This window comes from Eptatretus burgeri, chromosome 6 (genome assembly GCF_056783735.1).
Source record: "Eptatretus burgeri isolate ZD-2024b chromosome 6, Ebu_testis_v1, whole genome shotgun sequence".
Taxonomy (NCBI): Eukaryota; Metazoa; Chordata; class Myxini; order Myxiniformes; family Myxinidae; genus Eptatretus; species Eptatretus burgeri.
The window spans coordinates 95,910,068-95,928,994 of NC_140966.1; the positions used below are offsets into that span (position 1 = coordinate 95,910,068).

The following is an 18,927-nucleotide window of genomic DNA, read 5'->3' on the forward strand; positions in this document are numbered from 1 at the left end:
CCTGCAGGAGGTTCGGTGGCTTTTCTGATGTGCAGGTGTGTGCTTGTCCCCACAAAGTTAAAATATCTGTACTTGTCATCTGCATATTTATTTTGGGTGTGGTTTTAACACTGTTGACGATGCACAGGTATAGATTAAATATGTCATTGCATCAATGGCCGCTGCAGAGCCTTACTCACAATTGATTGTACATGCCTATGGTGTCCATCTGCTGGGGGTGTAAAGCTGGTCATAAAATACTGTTACTGCTGTTTCACAGACGGGGTGTCATATCAATGAGTCTATCATTACAAGACTCCCACCCTCCCCTGCTGCCCCCACCCCTGCAGGTAAGTTATACATCCTCGGGCTATTATACGCAAGCACTGCATCGGTGGCATTGCCACGTCCCCAGAAATGATCCAACAAGCAGTGAGGTACGATGTTTATACATTAATTAATGTTGTGCACACGGGTAGGTTGCTTCTGTGATCTAAGCTGACCCAAGTGGTTTTGAATGCGGAAGGGTAGAAACAGTAATAAGTCTTCATCAGAGAAGAGAGAGTTTAAAACTAAAATAAAATAATTATTTACAAATGAAAATATGCAAACTTGAGGACTTGCGGAGACGTCAACTCTTCAGTCTGGAGACCTGTGAGTTATGGCGATGTAGATTGTTTGGTTAATAAGTCAACCAACACCAGTAAGATTATACTTTACTCATAATAATAATAATAATAATAATAATAATAAAAAAGCGATTCAACACAAGTCTGCAGATCGAAATTACTGAGCCAAAAACTAATCACATGTTTTTAAACACGTAAGTGTTCAGTAAGAATAGTTACGTCATGATGGTGGACTTTGTAAAGTTTTCAAATTAATCCAGCACTAACGGGCCATATAACACACACACACACACACACACACACACACACACACACACACACACACACACACACACACACACACACACACACACACACACACACACACACACACACACACACACACACACACACTCCCATGGTGTCAATCTCTCGAGTTAACAGCAAGAACTGGGGAAAACAAAAGCAACTCATTGTCTCCAGTAAACAACAGCAACTCAATCTCCAAGGTAAACAACAGAAACTCAATCTCTAAGGTAAACAACAGCAACTCAATCTCCAAGGTAAACAACAGCAACTCAATCTCCAAGGTAAACAACAGCAACTCAATTTCTCGGGTAAACAACAGTAACTCAATCTCCAAGGTAAACAACAGCAACTCAATCTCCAAGGTAAACAACAGCAACTCAATTTCTCGGGTAAACAACAGTAACTCAATCTCCAAGGTAAACAACAGCAACTCAATCTCCAAGGTAAACAACAGAAACTCAATCTCTAAGGTAAACAACAGCAAATCAATCTCTCAGGAAAACAACAGCAACTCAATCTCCAAGGTAAACAACAGCAACTCAATTTCTCGGGTAAACAACAGCAACTCAATCTCCAAGGTAAACAACAGAAACTCAATCTCCAAGGTAAACAACAGAAACTCAATCTCTAAGGTAAACAACAGCAACTCAATCTCTCGTGAAAACAACAGAAACTCAATCTCTCGGGAAAACAACAGAAACTCAATCTCTCAGGTAACCAACAGCAACTCAATATCTCGGGTCACCAACAGCAACTCAATCTCTGGGGAAACCAACAGCAACTCAATATCTCGGGTAACCAACAGCAACTCAATCTCTGGGGTAACCAACAGCAACTCAATATCTCGGGTCACCAACAGCAACTCAATCTCTCGGATAAACAACAGCAACTCAATCTCTGGGATAAACAACAGCAACTCAATCTCTCGGGTAAACAACAGCAGCTCAATCTCTCGGATAAACAACGGCAACTCAATCTCTCGGATAAACAACAGCAGCTCAATCTCTCGGATAAACAACGGCAACTCAATCTCTCGGATAAACAACAGCAACTCAATCTCTGGGATAAACAACAGCAACTCAATCTCTCGGATAAACAACAGCAACTCAATCTCTCGGATAAACAACAGCAACTCAATCTCTCAGATAAACAACAGCAACTCAATCTCTCGGGTGAACAACAACAACTCAATCTCTCGGATAAACAACAGCAATTCAATCTCTCGGGTGAACAACAGCAACTCAATCTCGGATAAACAACAGCAACTCAATCTCTCGGGCAAACAACATGCAGGTAAACAATCCCGACTGTAAACTGGCAGATGAGGCTTTGCATGCAGGACGTTGCATCACCAGGTGAGCTGTTCCTCAGGTGGACATTAAGCTGGATGTCCTATCTGCCAATATTAGCTGCAGCATATTAAAAAAAATCCCATGGCATCTTTCATGAAGAGTTGGTGAGTTACTCCTGGCACTGAAGAAATAAAAAATTCCTGCCACCTTCAGTCAAACCTGTAATTTAGTTCCCGAAAAACCTGCATTTTGCTTTTGCAATATTTATGGTTTATTTTAAATTCTCACATCATTTGTAAAGTTAATACTGAACACAAGATTAGTTATTCTCGTAAAATGTTTTTTGTTGTTGTTGTTTTTAAGGCACAATTTGCCTCGTGAGTCAAGGCTCGTGGAAAACTAGTATACTGAATGGATCATGACATAATACAACAAAAAGGAACAGGAGAGAGGGGGTCAGGGAGACTTGGACAAACAATGTGTGTGGGGAGGAATATGGGGGCAAGAAAAGATGGATACAGAAGGAACCTCCCAGGACAGAAAAAGTGGAAACCTGCAGGAGGAGGACTTGGTGTGAGGTGGACGGGTTGAGGTTAAAGAGGGTGGAAAACATAATGGTGTTGGTTTGGGGATGATCTGAGATGCTGGTGAACATCTGTCCTGAAAAGCTGGAGGAAAGAATGAGATTAAAGAGAATGTGGAAGCTGGTTACACACCAGGAAAAAAGACAAACGAATGTGTGGATTGTGGGGATGAGCAGTGATCTTGGATTTGGGTCGTTTCGCTAGAAGGGTGTTGATAGTGAACTGTCTGTGCCCTGACTTGATGGGTGGGTGGGGGGGGGCAGTGATGGACAGAGCATGTAAAGAGCAGAGGATGCAAGACCAGAAAGGAGGCCATAGAAGACTGAAAGCCTACCAACCTGTCTGCGATGGGGAAAATGATGGGCTCATGGGATCAGATTCCAATGATCTTGAAGGACTTGGTTTCCTCGGCATCAAGCTGAGCAAGGTGTGAGTCGGGAGCCAGACCAGAGGGGAGAGCATTACTCCATCAAGCTGCAGATGAAGGCCTTGTTGGTGGATAGGATTCAATTGTGCCAAGAAATGACTTTGTATGATGGATGATGCCCAGTTGGCTGGCTTTGGCTGCCCAATTGGCTGAGGGCAGGGTTGCCAAGCAGTCCTTTCGCAGAGAGAGGGACAGAAAGTGAGAGTGTAAGATATGTCTGGATTGTAAAGCATATTCCAAGTGTATAACTAGCTCGTGATCTTGTCAAGGTCTGAAGAGTGGGAAGAGGCTGCGACTTGCCTATATGAAGGATAAGGAATGTCACAGCAAAGGGTGCATGGTGTTGTCAGCAAATAAATAAAGGAGAATTTCCAGAGTCAGAGAGACCATTAATGAACATCAGCAATAGGACTGGGCCCAGAACACTGCCTTGGGGCACTCCAGCCTTGACAAGGAGAGATGAAAGAATTCCGTTGAGAGCCACACGTTGGCTATGAGAGTACAGGAAATCAGGAAGTCATGTTTTAAGAGTCAATCATGAAATTTCTGCTCAGTTATTCTATTAACAGGATTGCAACAAACCTGGTAGCTTGGATGAGGTTCATGACAGCACGCAATACCTGTCACTGCAACTTCATGGAACCACAGATCAATGTGTTAAATCCAATGACAGTGGATTAAATTTGTGTTTTTGAAGCTATTCTATTTTTTTACGCAGATGCATCATGCCAATGTATTTTGCAATGACATTGACTTTACAAATGCCTGCTGCTGCCTGCTTGGATCCACCACTGCCACCGACCTGGACATCCTAATAAGATGTTTTGTGATCATGCTCTTGTGAAAGCTCCAGGGTGTCTCTTGATTTGTGAATCCTGAATCCTTGGAGGAAATTATATCAGTTTTTCTGATCCCAGCCGGAGAGAATCCTGGGCTCTTCGATGACAGTGAACCCATGCCGCTGGATATGACCGGACAAGAATCGGTACACCTCATCATGCATTTTGAGTCTGGCATTGTGAAATCTGTTGCACACCTGAGATGTATAGCTCAAAGTTTCCTGGGCACGACAGCCCATGTCACACCAGACTCCTTTGCCACTGGGCTTACCACGGGTGACCTGGGATCCAGTAGAGCAAATTGCTCTAACTTTCGCCGAGTCAATGTAGTCCTTACCTGTTTGGAGGCCAGCCAAACTCTGCACCCAGCCTTGTGGCCCAGGTACGTGGCTCACCTCCAACAGGCCACAACCATCAACTGTCGTGTGTAGCAGTTGGGCCGTGATATCCCTCGTGTCTTTGATATACCTGGGGCATTCTTCCCCGTAATGCAGATGTGGCGTGTTCTGTCAGACCAATTGATTTTCCGAATTTGATGCAAGGACATTGGTGCAGTGATTTGAGCCATTAAATTTGGTTGGGATACAGGGGGAAAGTTTGAAGTCCATGGGTAAGAGTCGATAAAACTATGGCATGAAACACAGCGAATTTTGTTTGCAAATTAATGCCACTGGAGTGCCACACATGACTTTGCGGTTTGCTGAGTGTGCATATCCTGCTAGCCCAGCATTAGTGACATAAAGATAAAAGTATTTAAAAATTCTGCAGAAAATATTCTCTTGCTGTTGCAAATGGGTATTTGCAACAAAAGTGGTTTGGTTCCTCTTACATTCCTGACAAAAACAATGTCTAGAACTGAACTTGAAATACCATATATAGCAATTGTAAGAACCGAGAGTAATCATGCGATTAAACTCTGTATCTACATATATATTTGTTTGAAGGATAGGTGATGATGTGGAATGGACCAATCCAAATACTGTGCAGTAATTTATGAAACATGCATTAACTTTGTCAAACACATTTTTTAATGCCAAATTTTGAATTGCCATTTTGTTCTGTTCAGATTTTGTCTTTGAATACATCATTTTTAATCCTGTCCATTGTCATGTGCACAATTTATCTCAACTACAAAAGATGGGACTCAAACACAAGGACGGCCATTTTGAAATCGAAGATGGCAGCCATTAAACCGGGTTTTATTTTGACATGTCTCCTTTCTTGATTGTTTACTAGATGTTTAACATCCTGACAACTATCTGGCACAATGCCCAAGAAGTGTGCACACTTGCCCTTAAACTGTGGAGCCTGGGTTCAAATCTCGACTGAGCAATAAACTGTCAATCTGGCCTTCCAAAGGCAGGGAAATTCATCAATTGGTGCGTCACTCCTCGGATTGACGTTAAACAGGCATCCCATCTGCTGGCAGTGGTGGACCTTAAAGATACCATGGCATTGTGAGCTGTCACCAGCACCATGACCAAATTACAAATTCCTGCCATAATCTACAGAGGACATTGTATCAACAGGACAGCTGTGCTCTCAGCCAATAATGTGACCCCGTGGTCTTGTGCTGCATATGAAAAAAGAACGACAACTTCCTCTCTTTTATCACAAATAGCACAGTCCTTCCTTCTGTCTGCTTTATTACTTGGAGTAGTTATTAAAATCAGAACGTGGATCAGTGTTGAAGCTCATTGCTTTGTGGGGGAGGGCTTCATGTCATATGAGGTTGCACAGATGACTCCACCCCACACATGGCCATATAAGGAGGAAACGTGTGCAGGTTCCTGGAAATTTACAATTGAGAATGATGCCAATCGAAAAGGAAGCACACATGGGTGCGTCCGAGAATGAGACCAAGAGAACAATGCCGACAAAGGGGAAAAATCATTGCTGCCATACACCAGCCTGTCATGCTGATCCCCCCATCAGCCTGCTAATGCAAATATATTTCCCTGCACATGTGAAAATACAAAAATCCCACCCTTACCAAACACTGACCCCCACCTCGTTTAATCTAATTTACCTTCTTCCATCCCAACTCCCATACTTAAGATATTATTTGTGGCTACACCAACTTTGTTGCTTTACAGTATACATCTATCTCAAAGATCAAGAATTGTCCCCTTTGTGTAATTACCTTCACCACTGAAGGTGGAGGTTGTTTTCATCCCCTTCCTGTCCGTTTGTGCACAAGATCTCAAAAAGTTGTGGACTGTGGACAGGGTCGGTGTGTGACAAGGATGAACCGATTAGATTTTGTGGAAGATCTGGATCCAGCCACTAGAATTTAAGTGATTCTATATACATCCACACACGCTTTGGGGGAATAAATTAAATAAAAAACCCAAACAGCATTATATTTCAAAAATGTAATGGGCCTGATATGTTGTGGATCAGGCATTATGTAGTGGAGGTATGTACCGAGTGCCCTTCTAGTTTCCTGTTGCGCTCGTATATTTCAGTAAATCTGCCTGGAGATGCTTCCTCTGCCATTATGCAGTGAGGAACCAAAAAGGTACAACAAAACCTCCAATACAAGGCAACATGCAGCTGGACTGTGGAAATCACACACGTTTCAAACCCAATGCATGTGGCACTGACGAGTCATCCTGATGGTCTGAACACAACAATAATCAAGAGATGGCACACCGATTTCATTAGGCCAAGAACGAACCCAGGTTACAAATTCCAATGTAAAACATGCAAATTTATTTTCACAAAAAAAAAAATAAAATAAATAAATTTACGTGTTCATCTCAGGCTTGCATACTTTTGTGAAATTAGTTTTGCAAGTGAAGGGTTTGGCAAGACAATCCAAACTATTATGGCTTCATGACTGTAGCGAAGGGAGGGGATCCAACTGAAGCAACAACCACAAAATGCAAGAGGTATTTTGCAATAAAGTTTTATTTCAAAACATCACATTGCTCAGGAAAAGGCCTGGACAATTTTTTTTTTTCTTTTTAACTCAAGCCATCAACTGATAATGGCAAAGTAGGCATTGCTTGGTAACAAATACAAGGCACAAGAACAGGGGTAGGTTGGAGTTTCTAGAAGCATTTGCGATGTACAATGGAGGGCCCAGACTCGTCATACTCCTGCTTGCTGATCCACATTTGCTGGAAGGTGGACAGGGATGCTAGGATGGAACCCCCGATCCAGACTGAGTACTTGCGTTCAGGAGGAGCGATGATCTGGCAAAGATTAAAAATAATAAAAAAAAAACAAAGCTGCAAATTAACCAGGTTGAAATTCTGCAAAACAAAAATCTGGGCAAGGTGCTTCAGAATCAATGGGCTGCCTTTCCACTCTGGAAGTACCAACTATCCCCAACACCAGCACAAAAGAGTTAGTTGAAGAGCCAAAAATATAAAATTGGAAGAAAACAGGTTCAACCTAATCAGAAAATGGCAGCAAAGGAAAAAAAAAAAAAAAGATCTGAATGTGGGGATTTCAAACCAGTGCAGTGAGGTCAGGACCAAAGACTACCAAAAGTCACAACACTTTCCTGCAAATTGAAAAGCAACCAGTTGGAAGTTACAATAATTCTAGACACTTATTCTGACCTTGATCTTCATTGTGGGTGGTGCCAAGGCAACAATCTCCTTCTGCATACGGTCAGCAATGCCCGGATACATGGTGCTACCTCCCGACATCACGGTGTTTGCGTACAGGTCTTTTCGGATGTCCACATCACACTTCATGATAGAGTTGTACGTGGTCTCATGAATTCCAGCACATTCCATACCTGAGGTAATAGTTTTATTTCAGTTTCCAAACATACATGGCCAACCAATGAAGGTGTTGAAATTCACCAATAAACTTACCCAGGAAAGCTGGCTGCATCATCGCCTCTGGGCAACGGAAGCGCTCATTCCCGATGGTGATAACTTGTCCGTCAGGAAGCTCATAGCTCTTCTCCAGGGAGGAAGATGAGGCTGCCGTCTGCATCTCCTGCTCAAAGTCCAGTGCAACGTAGCAAAGCTTTTCCTTAATGTCTCGCACGATTTCTCGCTCTGCTGTGGTGGTGAACGAATATCCACGCTCTGTCAAGACCTTCATAAGATAATCTGTGAGGTCTCGGCCAGCGAGGTCAAGCCGCAGGATGGCATGCGGCAAAGCGTAGCCCTCATAGATGGGCACGGTATGAGAGACTCCATCACCAGAGTCCATCACAATACCCGTGGTACGGCCGGATGCGTACAGAGACAGGACGGCTTGGATGGCTACGTACATGGCAGGGGTGTTGAAGGTCTCAAACATTATCTGTAGAAAGGCAGCACACAGCAGTCACAAAATCGATTAAGTGAAATTTAACAGAAAGACATTTTCTAAATCCATAATTTCAATTGAATACATTTGACAACTTGGGGAAGGAAGTTTAAATATTTTTGTTAAACCTGAGTCATCTTCTCCCGGTTGGCTTTGGGGTTGAGGGGGGCCTCGGTGAGCAGCACAGGATGTTCTTCAGGTGCGACACGCAGTTCGTTGTAGAAGGTGTGGTGCCAGATCTTCTCCATGTCATCCCAGTTTGTAACAATACCATGCTCGATGGGGTATTTCAGTGTTAGGATACCACGCTTGCTTTGGGCCTCGTCACCCACATAGCTGTCCTTCTGTCCCATTCCCACCATCACTCCCTGGAATTGGAGACCTTAAGTCAAGTCCTTAAAGTCTTTTCATATTTCTCCCTCCCCATGACATTCAACATTCTGAACCTCCTCACCTGGTGCCTTGGTCGCCCAACAATGGACGGGAAAACCGCCCGTGGAGCATCATCTCCAGCAAAACCTGCCTTGCACATCCCAGAGCCATTATCCACCACCAGGGCTGCAACTTCATCCTCCATTGTTGATCAATGTACTCCTGCAATGGTACATTTGCCTTAAGAGAAGTTGGTTATATATATATAAAAAATTGGGGGGAAAAATAAATCAATTAATCAATCCATTGTTGACCAGTAGTGATTTGAAAACTCAAAATAAGAAATAAAGATCTTCAGGAAAAAGGAAAAATGCAAGTCAGTCACGATAAAGCAATCTTGGAGACAGTTTACTCATTGGCACCATCAAGTCCATGGTGGAAACATCGTTAGCAGCAATGGCTTTCGGCTCGTCAGTCCAATGCCTGCTCCACATCACAGGTCATGCCAATGATAGCCCCAAGTAAAGTCAGTCCCCCTTCTTTTTGGTGATATGGGGAAAACACACCTGCATAATGTGAAAACCTTGCTGATCAAATATTTGGCCATCGAGATGGTTGTCATGGCAATACAATTCAGCCAATCACAGCAATGATCTAATCAAGTAGAGATAATCTGCACGATGAAAGCTAAATATTCAACGATTTTTGAAATTGCAAGTACAATAATCAAACCGTCAGAGCTCATTTTAATATCCCTAGTCTCCGACCTTATCAGAAGGGCAGGTCACAAGAAAAATAATAATTTAGCCAGGGCAACAGTGCACCTTTTCAAGTATACCATTGCTATCATCATCAGATTGAGCATACTCCAGCATTTTGCCTCTCGATGGCAGAAATAATCTACAGTGGTTGCTAGTCCTATTGTAGATCGCGGTGTTCGCTTGAACCGGTCTCCCCCCCGAACGTGGAGTGCACTTCATACCATTCTGCAAGTATATTAGCAGTAGCTAATTCGTGCCTCATCTACCCGCTGTCATCAAATATCCCAGCAAGCTGGTACTCAATTTGCCAACCTCAGAAGGATGAGGTTACAGGCCGAGTCAACCCCCTGGTGTGTATTAATTTGGTGGCCAACGGGGCTTGAACTCGGGACCCTTGGATCCCAAGCCGCTACCCTAACCACCGAGCCAACACCAGGCTCCAGAGCTATCAACAGCATAAATATAGATGTGCCAGCCAAACCATTCAATGGTGGTCTGCTTTGTGCAGCCATCCAAACACATAGCTCATGAAGTTCAATCACAGGTCTCAGCGTCACATCAATTCAATCACAGGTCACAGGTCCCTCCACAATTAATTTTTTTTTATCATTTTATTTTTGTTTCACCCTTTGAAATTTACACAAACCGACGAATATGCCATCAACACACAAGCCTCAAATGGGTCACATGTTTGAGATGCTGCCACTGCACATCATCAAATCCATTGGTTGGTGTTAAACAGCAAGTACTGTAACCAAAAGTTGCACCAACACACACAAACTAGATATTTCCCCATTTAAAAAATATAAATAAAATTAACCAATCCTACATCCAGCAGAGGCACCAAGAGTTGATGCCAATATGCAAGTCGACAGCACTTTCAATAGTCACATCTACCAATGATCTGCAATGTATATTAAAAATTAAAAAAAAAAAAAAAAAAAAAACTACAAACCATACAATCAAACCACAAAACTACAATCATAGTTTCCAGCTTATAGAAGGTGATGGACAGGAAATTTGTCAGGACAAAGGTCGAGGTGAAACTGCTATTGCTCAGTCATAAAGAGCAATAAGGGCGTGCCACATGATCCAACCAAAGGGCTGGCTGCCTTCCACTCCTTTAAAGAGTGTGGTATTAGAGACCACTTGTGCAGTGCAGCATGGAAGTAAAGTCCAAATCAGAAAAAGGTTTACTTTCTCCTCCGAACTTCAGACATGAAGGCTCGAACCACAACGCAAGTAGTACAAGCAGCCAGGATAGCCGCCTCCCAAATGATTAGATGGCTAAACGCAAAGTTAACGCCACCCCACCCCCCGGCCCAATTGGACCATACTCTGCAGGAAAAAAATTTTTTTTAAAGATAAAATAAATAAGTAAATTAACAATTCGCATTAGTTGCGAGAACCTGGATGGCTCCTTGTAAAACAGCGATCGACGTTGAATCATATTTAATCTAAAAATAAATAAATTTACTCACTGTGCTCGTTCCTCGTTTACAAACTGGATCAACTGGTAAAACAAACTGACGAATCACAAAAAAATTAACCAACTCGCCAACATAACAATGCGAACAGACTTGTACATAGCAATCCAGGCAATTCCTCATGACACAGACTTCTTACCTGCGAAGCAAATGCCTGTCTCGTCTTTTGTCCCACCCCCGAGGGCTTATATAACGACCTTCATTCCCGCAAGCAGTTTCTCGATGTGACCATAAATGGTAAAAAGCAGGAGAGCTCCACCCTGATTGGTTGAAGCTCACCTGCGGGAGGTTAGGCGTGAACCGGTTGAATTACAGGTGTGTTCTTATCCGACAAACTCCGAGTATTGTTTGTGTGATTTTTTTCGTCTTTCACACTTTTCAGGGCGCGGTTGTTAATTTTATTTATTTATTTATTTTATTTACACCGCCCAGGTAGTACAGGTGTATTGTTGTATCGCTGCACGGCCGGATTCGCTCCTTACATGGAGACATTCCAAGGGTAATACCAATGTTATGACCATTACATTTCTTCGAAGTAGATTAAACGATTTGCCGTGTTAAAAAAGTTGACACGTGTACTATTTGAGTAATGGTTAATCTTTGAGCACAGCCATAGGTTGGTAATTATTGCGCAGGATTCAAATCGGATGCACCGTGGGATTATATATTTTTGGGACGTGATGCTGTGCTGTCGTCTTGTACACCGAGGTGGTCGACAGTAGCTCTTCCTGAAAAGCCTGACCTTACCATCTCTGGTCATTATGTGCCAGGATCCCCACCCCACCCTGGTCAAGTACAAACCCATTCTCTTACCTGCACAGGCACCCCAACACATCAGAGCAAAGCCACTTCCCAGTGATGATGCCACCAGCTGTGGACCAAATTCGTTTGCTTTAACCCCAATCAAGTGGACCATGTGCTGGATGAATATGACTTCTTTTTTTTTTGAGCCGGTGAAGCAAAATGATATGAAACAAGAGCGAGAATTGTTTTGCAATCCATGTCCCCGACCGATCTGATCTTTTTTTAAGTCCAAAAGGGCATAACTGTGAAACATTGACGAAACGCCCTGAATTCTCAAACTTTTTTTTTTTGTAATTTGTCATCATAAAGCCGTGAACCAAGTTTCAGTTAAATATGTTCAAAGGTATGGGGAAAAAGTGAAGAACCACAGGTGCGACAGACGGATGGACGGACAGACCGAGAGCAAACCCTATAGTCCTCTCTGATGAAACTGGTAGGAGACGAATAAAGAGAACGAGAGAGCTTCTCTACTGTACTGTATTGTATAATATGTAACGCCCTTTTCAAACACACAGATTTATTCGGAGTGAAATAGAAAATCGATTTTTATGGTAACACCTGTTGTTTTTCATCAAGAGTAATGACTGCATATTTGATCGGGATTAAATTTTAAATCCTTACACCATCCGTACATAACATGGTGGCACACCTTACGACTTAAATATCCCTTCGTTCCCTCCACAGCAATGAGCAATGCTACTCTGACTCCACAAGTCTCCAGATGTGTTACCTATGTGTACCTGCTCTTCCACTTGTCTACAAATGGAACAAATGTTTATATTAATATATATATTTTTTAATTTTATTTATTTTTTTTATTGACACACCCTATATATATATATATATGGTGTCCCAAAAAAATATACAACTTTTAAAATGCTTCGGTTGATCCTAAAAAAGCAGTAATTTTGTCACTAATGCTTCATTTCTTGTTGCAGAGACCCTGAAGTTTATTTTGATACCAAGCAAGCACCGGAAAAATATCAAGACTGACGGTACAACAATGGACTAAAATTGTTGAAATTTGGCACCAGACGAAAAGTGTCATACAGGTGCAACGTCTTTACTCGAGACATTTCGGTATCCACTTGCGACATGCACCAAACTTTCGGACAATAAAGTGCACCATCGCAAAGTTTACCAATGTGGGAACCATCTGTGACCTTCACAAGGGTCACAGTGGTCGGAAGAGGACAGGTCGTAGTGAAGAAAATGTGGAAATGGTGAGACAGGCCGTCATTCAGAGTCCAAAAAAAATCGATTCGACGACTTTCTACCAAGACAAACATTCATAAGAGCACCGTTCAGAGGATCCTTCGCCAAGACATTCATGCCTTTCCATACAAAATTCAAACGGAAACGGTGCTTACTGATCAACAGAAACACAAACGACTAGACTTTGCAAATTGGTTCTCAGGAAAGTTGGAGGAAGATGCAGACTTCCTCAAAAAATTTCACATGACGGACGAATGCCATGCTCACTTGTCCGGGGAGGTAAACAAGTAAAACTTTCGGTACTGGACAACTGAAAATCCTGGTAATGCATCAACTGAACTGGTGCCTCGATCTGTTCTCAAAGTCACCATGTGGGTGGTGGTTGGTTAGTATGGGATAATTGGTCCATACTTCTTTGAAGATGACCAGGGACGCACTTGCACGGTAAACCAGAGGAACTATCGCAAAATGATTCAGGAATTCTATCTGCCTGAGCTACGTACTCAGGCCCGTAGGAGAAACAACCTGATCCAGATGAGAACCCAGTGGTTCCAGCAGGATGGGGTACCACCCCATACAGCCAGGGAAACAAGGTGTTTTCTCAACCAACATTTTGAGGGCCACTTTATCTCCCTCTATGAAGACGTTGAGTGGCCACCGTATTCCCCTGACCTTACTCCTCCAGACTTCTTCTTGTGAGGGTATCTCAAGGGCAAGATCTATGGAAACCCTAGGCCTCAGACTCTTGATCAGCTGAAGGAAAACATCCACCGAGAAATCCAGAACATTCCTCAGGAAACGTTTCCCAAAGTGATGGAGAACATGACAATGCGTTTGCAGGCAGTGATCGGACAAGGTGGAGCCTACGTCGACCATGTGGTCTAAAAGAAAATGACGATTCTCTACCAAAATTTAAATTTTGGTGGCAATTTTGACATTGGTACAATAAACTTCAACCTTTCAGCTTTCTATCCAGAGATATATCTTTTTTAAAAATATATGTTATGACCATCCTCTTTGCAGATGAAAAGTTGTTTATTTTTTTTGGGACACCCTGTATATGTTTATATATATATATATATATATATATATATATATATATATATATATATATATATATATATATATATATATATATATATATATTGTTACGGTTGTGGAAATTCACAGAACACCATTCAGGTCAACGAAGATAAGTTATGTCGATAAGTGTGTGTCCAGGTTAGATTTCCCCACAGATGTCTAAAGGGCTGTAAATCTTGAGGTAGTGTTATTCTTTCCTTTCTTTATTTTAAACAATCATCTCCTCACCACCTTCTCCACAACCACCAACATCTCCTCACCACCTTCGCCACAACCGCCAACATCTCACCAGCATCTCCATGGCACCGCCATCTTTTCCCCAACAAACAACATCTCCACAAACGAACACGATGGCATCCTCGACAGCGGCAAAAGTGATTTCAAACACGGCCGCGCATGACTTGCAAAACGGATCAAAACGATGAAAGGGGCGGAGCCAGCCGGGGGTGAAAGTTCAAAGGTGAAAGAAGCGAGGGCGCTGATTTTGGGGGAGGAAGCCCAGAGTGACCCCTCCCCTCGGGGCTATAAAAAGGCGCGTTTCGACTCCGAGACCAGAGTTGGTCAGAGTTTGGTCGGTGGAGGCAGTCAAGTTGGTGAGTCTAAATGGTGGTTGTTGATTGGAGGAGTGGAGTTCGTTCGTCATTGGAGCCAGCCAAGTCACCAAGTTGTTGGTCGCTGTTGGCCATTGGAGTCAGCAGCAAAGTCGCCAGCCGGATAGAAGTCGCCAGCAAGCTACATAACGGTCCGGGCGATCAAGCCCCGAGTCGGTCGAGCGACGCTGAGGAGTGAGCGGGCTCTTAAAGAGCATCAACTCGTAAAGAGCAAGGCCCTTTCGCTCCTCTGAAGTGTAGTCGGCCAGGCCCGATTGACCAGGCCACGCTGCTAGGGCCTGGACCAACCAAGCCACTGTTACAACAGCTGCCGCTTTGACAACAGAGACATACGGAGGGTCGCCGACAAAAAGACCCATTGAGTCACCTCAAGGGCAACAAAGGTAACCTACATGGCCTCGCGGAGCTCCTTCGGTCATCCCAGCTCCGAGGAACATTAAAGACTTACCAGCCCAGTGCTATCTTTCTTTTCTGTGATTTTTGCATGGAAGTCTGTGGCGCCTTGTCCGTAAGTAGAATTGTTGTAAGTGCATGTACGTAATAAATAGATATCGGCTGCAGGTTTTTGCTCGTGTCTTGTCCCCCATCCCCCCATCCATTGCATATGTGCATTGGAAATTAATGTCCCCATTGTTGAAATGTCACCTGCTCGTTGCGTCCTTTCCTACCATTGACTGCCATAATTGCGTTCGGAATAAATAGCTGGCTGATTAATAGCCGATAAAACTTACATCTGCTCTGACGGGGCTTGGCGATATAAAACCGCTCGGCAATCGCAAACGGAATGAGCTGCTTAAAGCGGCTCATTTTCGTGCAGGCTCCATTGAGGTGTAAATCCCCGGCATTTCTGTTTGCGCGAATAATTAGGTACATCGACAATTTGGCGATCGACCCTGTCGCGCAGACAGAAGAGTTGGCTGATTTATGGTGTGGTTAACAACACCCATAGCTGGGTTTCGGCATTGATCTGAAAAACTGCGACTGGATTGCTCATTCGGTGGGCGCGCGCAGCCGCAATTTAGCTAAAGGCGGTCGCCCACACGCCGGACGGGTGAAAATCCACAACAATATATACAGGGTGTGTCAATAAAAGGTTCACCGCTTCAGATGACGTTTGTGCTTTTAGTCATTACCTTAATTTTTTTTTGTTTTGCAGGAGTGATCAATGATCTTTGGAGACATCATTCAAGCATAACCACTGTATTCTATGGAAAAATGACGTTTTGTATGGAGCAAAGAGTATACATTGTCAAGTGGTATTTTGAGACCAAATCAATCGCTTCCGTCCAAACGAGGTTCTTCACTGAATATGGAGTGCATCCCAAAAACAAGACAAGCAAGCCATTTGGAAACTTGTAAAAAAATTAAAAAGTGAAAGGACGATTCTCAACATTAACAAGGGAAGGTCCGGTCACCCAAGAAGTGTACGGTGTGAAGGAAACATGGAACGAGTTCGTGAATCAGTCATGCAAAGTCCGAAGAAATCGTATCAACAAAGATCGGTTGAACTGAGTCTCACTCCCAGCAGGATCAGAAGAATAATGAAACAAGATTTAAACCTCTTTCCTTACCACATCGCAACAGCTCATAAATTGACCGATTGGGATAAAGCAGCATGAGTCGTTCTGCGTGAGATGCTGTAGCAGAAGATGGAGGAAAACCTAAACTGGATTCACGATGTGGTTTAGTGACGAGGCACACTTTCACATCAATTGATGGCAAAGGGCAATTTCACATTTCACCTTTTTCATTTTACATTTCACCATTGATGGTGCTGTCAATTCACACAACAACATTTTCTAGGGACGTCAACGTCCAGATGAGGTTGGGGAGAAGTCGATTAAGGGTCGAAAAGTCATTGCTTTTGTGGCTTTCAGCTACAGAGGTGTGTTTGAGCCATGCTGGTTTGAAGACATAAACAGAAGAACGGTTACCATCAATCAACGATACCGGTTGATTGTCAATGCATTTTATGAAGACTTGAAGCAATCGCTGAGCACTGCAGCCCTCCGGCGAAGATGGTGCTACCCGGCATACAGTCATCGAAACAATTGCCTTTCTGTGTCAAAAATTCGGACAACACGTTCTCAGTTTGCGGATGGAAAATGAATCGTCTCCATACAGCCCCGACTTCAATCCGCTGGATTTTTTCTTCTGTGGAGCTTGTAAGGATAACGTCTACAAGGAACATCCCCAGATCTGAACCTGATCTGAAGGCAGCAGTTGAGGCTGATTTGCACACAGTAACCATTAAAACTTGCAGAATCATTGAAAACTTCACACTTCGTATGAATACATGTTGTGTGCGTTGGGGTGCTCACATCGAAGAGCTCAACTATAAACGCTTTAACGCATAATGAGTTTAATATCTCCATGACTTGGTTTTCATTTTCTGAGTTAATTTTTTGTTTTCTTACTCATTGTTTTGGTTAATGAAGTTTTGAAGTTGTTAACACACACCCTGTGTATATATTGACACACCCTGTGTATATATTGTTGCGGTTCTACTAAACCGCATGCCTCTAAGGCAATGGCACCCAACATACAGTGATCCCCAGGCAGTTATTTTGTGAGTCTTCGTGCAGTTAAACCTTCCCCTCATGTCTACTGGGTTAACGGGATGAAGTGCATTGCGTGGGTCTAATTGCTGGGTCTATTAACTATATCTCTATCTTCTATTCTGATTTCTATTCCAATCCTTTCCTTTTAGCCATTGTACAAATCAAGCAAGCAAGCACACACACCACGATATGAATAATAAACACACCATGCAGCCTTCTGTGGCTGAAAATCAACATAAGCACAAACACACTACACAGCACGCGCATGGCGCACAATTTCATTTAAATCTGCGTGCCAATTTCAAACGGCATCTCACCTTGCTCACCCCTTCACTCTCCTAAACTTCATCACTTCGATCACCAACACCTCCGACACACGGGAAAAATATTCCTGCACCCCCTTGTACCTCTGCATCGCAACCATTCACCACTAAACAGAGGTGTGGTGCACCCCCGTTGTTCTCAAACCACGTGATGCAGGGACGAGCAATGGACATTAATAGCACCAACCGCATCTCACCTGGAATGTCCCGGTTGAGCACGCAGGATTCATGCGACCCTCGTCCAGTCACCAGAACACGGCAAGCCGGGCAGCAAGGAGGGGTCGCAGGAAGGACGATCCGGGAGTTTGGTACAGGACCGGGGTGTGCATTTTGGCTCATGAGAAGGGGGGGGGTGGGTGGCGGGAGTGCATTGCAATTCGGCATTCAGACTGCACTCGGAGCACATTTGGGGCCAGGTTACCGGCTTATACACTATGTTGAGTCAGGACTGTGTCACGCCAGATGTGCGAATGAGACCGCTTCCGGCCCCAGGAACCTGGCAGGGTGTGGCTAGAGCCGCTGTGGCCCAAAAGAGAAGCGGGATTCGGGTCGCCACCCTACCCTTCGCCTGAGACTCATAAAAGGAGGAGTGCGGAGCCGCTCGACCTCTCCTTTCCCTCTCTTCTTTGCCTCTCTTCTTCACCACCTTCTTCTCTGCTTGTCTTGGCTATGTGTTGGCTGCTCCTTCTTGCCTCTGCCCTTCACTGGCTCTTCAATCGAGGTTGGTGTGTGACTGAGACGTGCTTATTCCGGAGGACCAGTGCGGAGCGCACTTTGCCACGAGCCCCGGCAAAGTGACTAAGCTGGAGATAATGCTCCAACTCTCGAAGTAGGAACATTCAAGCAGAATATCCCATGGAGGTACACGGTACACTAGCAGACCTATGCACAACTAGGTTAGAGATCTTTGACCTTACGCATCTTCTCTCCTCTCTCTCTTTCCACCCCTCTATCTTGTCCCCTTTGGATGCACAAAAGAGCATCATTACTGACTTGCAATCCCATTTTCATCTTGCACAACACTGCAATGCCCCCCCCCCATATTGCACTACACCACACCTCTCACTCCCACACCTGAGACACTAGTATTTCTCCCTCCGATCCCCCCGAAACCATACTGGGTTGCGTTGGTTGGCCGATCGCACCAGGTATTGCGAGGCTGTTTGTCCTCATCTGCTCTCTTTCTTTCTGGCTGTCTAATCTTCCTAGGGATTGTGTGTGCGTGTGCATGTGCGTGTGTGTGTGTGTGTGTGTGTGTGTGTGTGTGTGTGTGTGTGTGTGTGTGTGTGTGTGTGTGTGTGTGTGTGTGTGTGTGTGTGTGTGTGTGTGTGTGTGTGTGATGGCACATGTTGCAGCATAAGTTAAGATTGTAGAAGTGATAATGGGATAAGTCT

General features: G+C 43.8%; 1 protein-coding gene across 1 annotated transcript; it reads right to left on the bottom strand.

The window, feature by feature from the left end:
• Window positions 1-6,933: 6,933 nt before the first annotated feature.
• On the bottom strand, window positions 6,934-11,164 carry LOC147025391 (actin, cytoplasmic 3). The gene is made up of 7 exons (XM_085886346.1): window positions 11,076-11,164; window positions 10,931-10,975; window positions 8,771-8,910; window positions 8,445-8,684; window positions 7,872-8,310; window positions 7,611-7,792; window positions 6,934-7,238 (listed from the first exon to the last, which is right to left on the bottom strand). Exons 3-7 carry the CDS (start codon window positions 8,891-8,893, stop codon window positions 7,095-7,097), a joined length of 1,128 nt encoding a protein of 375 aa, XP_085742472.1. The 5' UTR covers window positions 8,894-8,910; window positions 10,931-10,975; window positions 11,076-11,164; the 3' UTR covers window positions 6,934-7,094.
• Between the last annotated feature and the right edge of the window lie 7,763 nt (window positions 11,165-18,927).

Coding starts and splice junctions, on each gene's coding strand:
- LOC147025391 (XM_085886346.1), bottom strand. CDS start 8,893: ATGGAGGATGAAGTTGCAGCCCTGGTGGTGGATAATGGCTCTGGGATG. Junction 7,793..7,871: donor GATGCAGCCAGCTTTCCTGG/GTAAGTTTATTG, acceptor CTATTACCTCAG/GTATGGAATGTGCTGGAATT. Junction 7,239..7,610: donor CACCCACAATGAAGATCAAG/GTCAGAATAAGT, acceptor AATCTTTGCCAG/ATCATCGCTCCTCCTGAACG.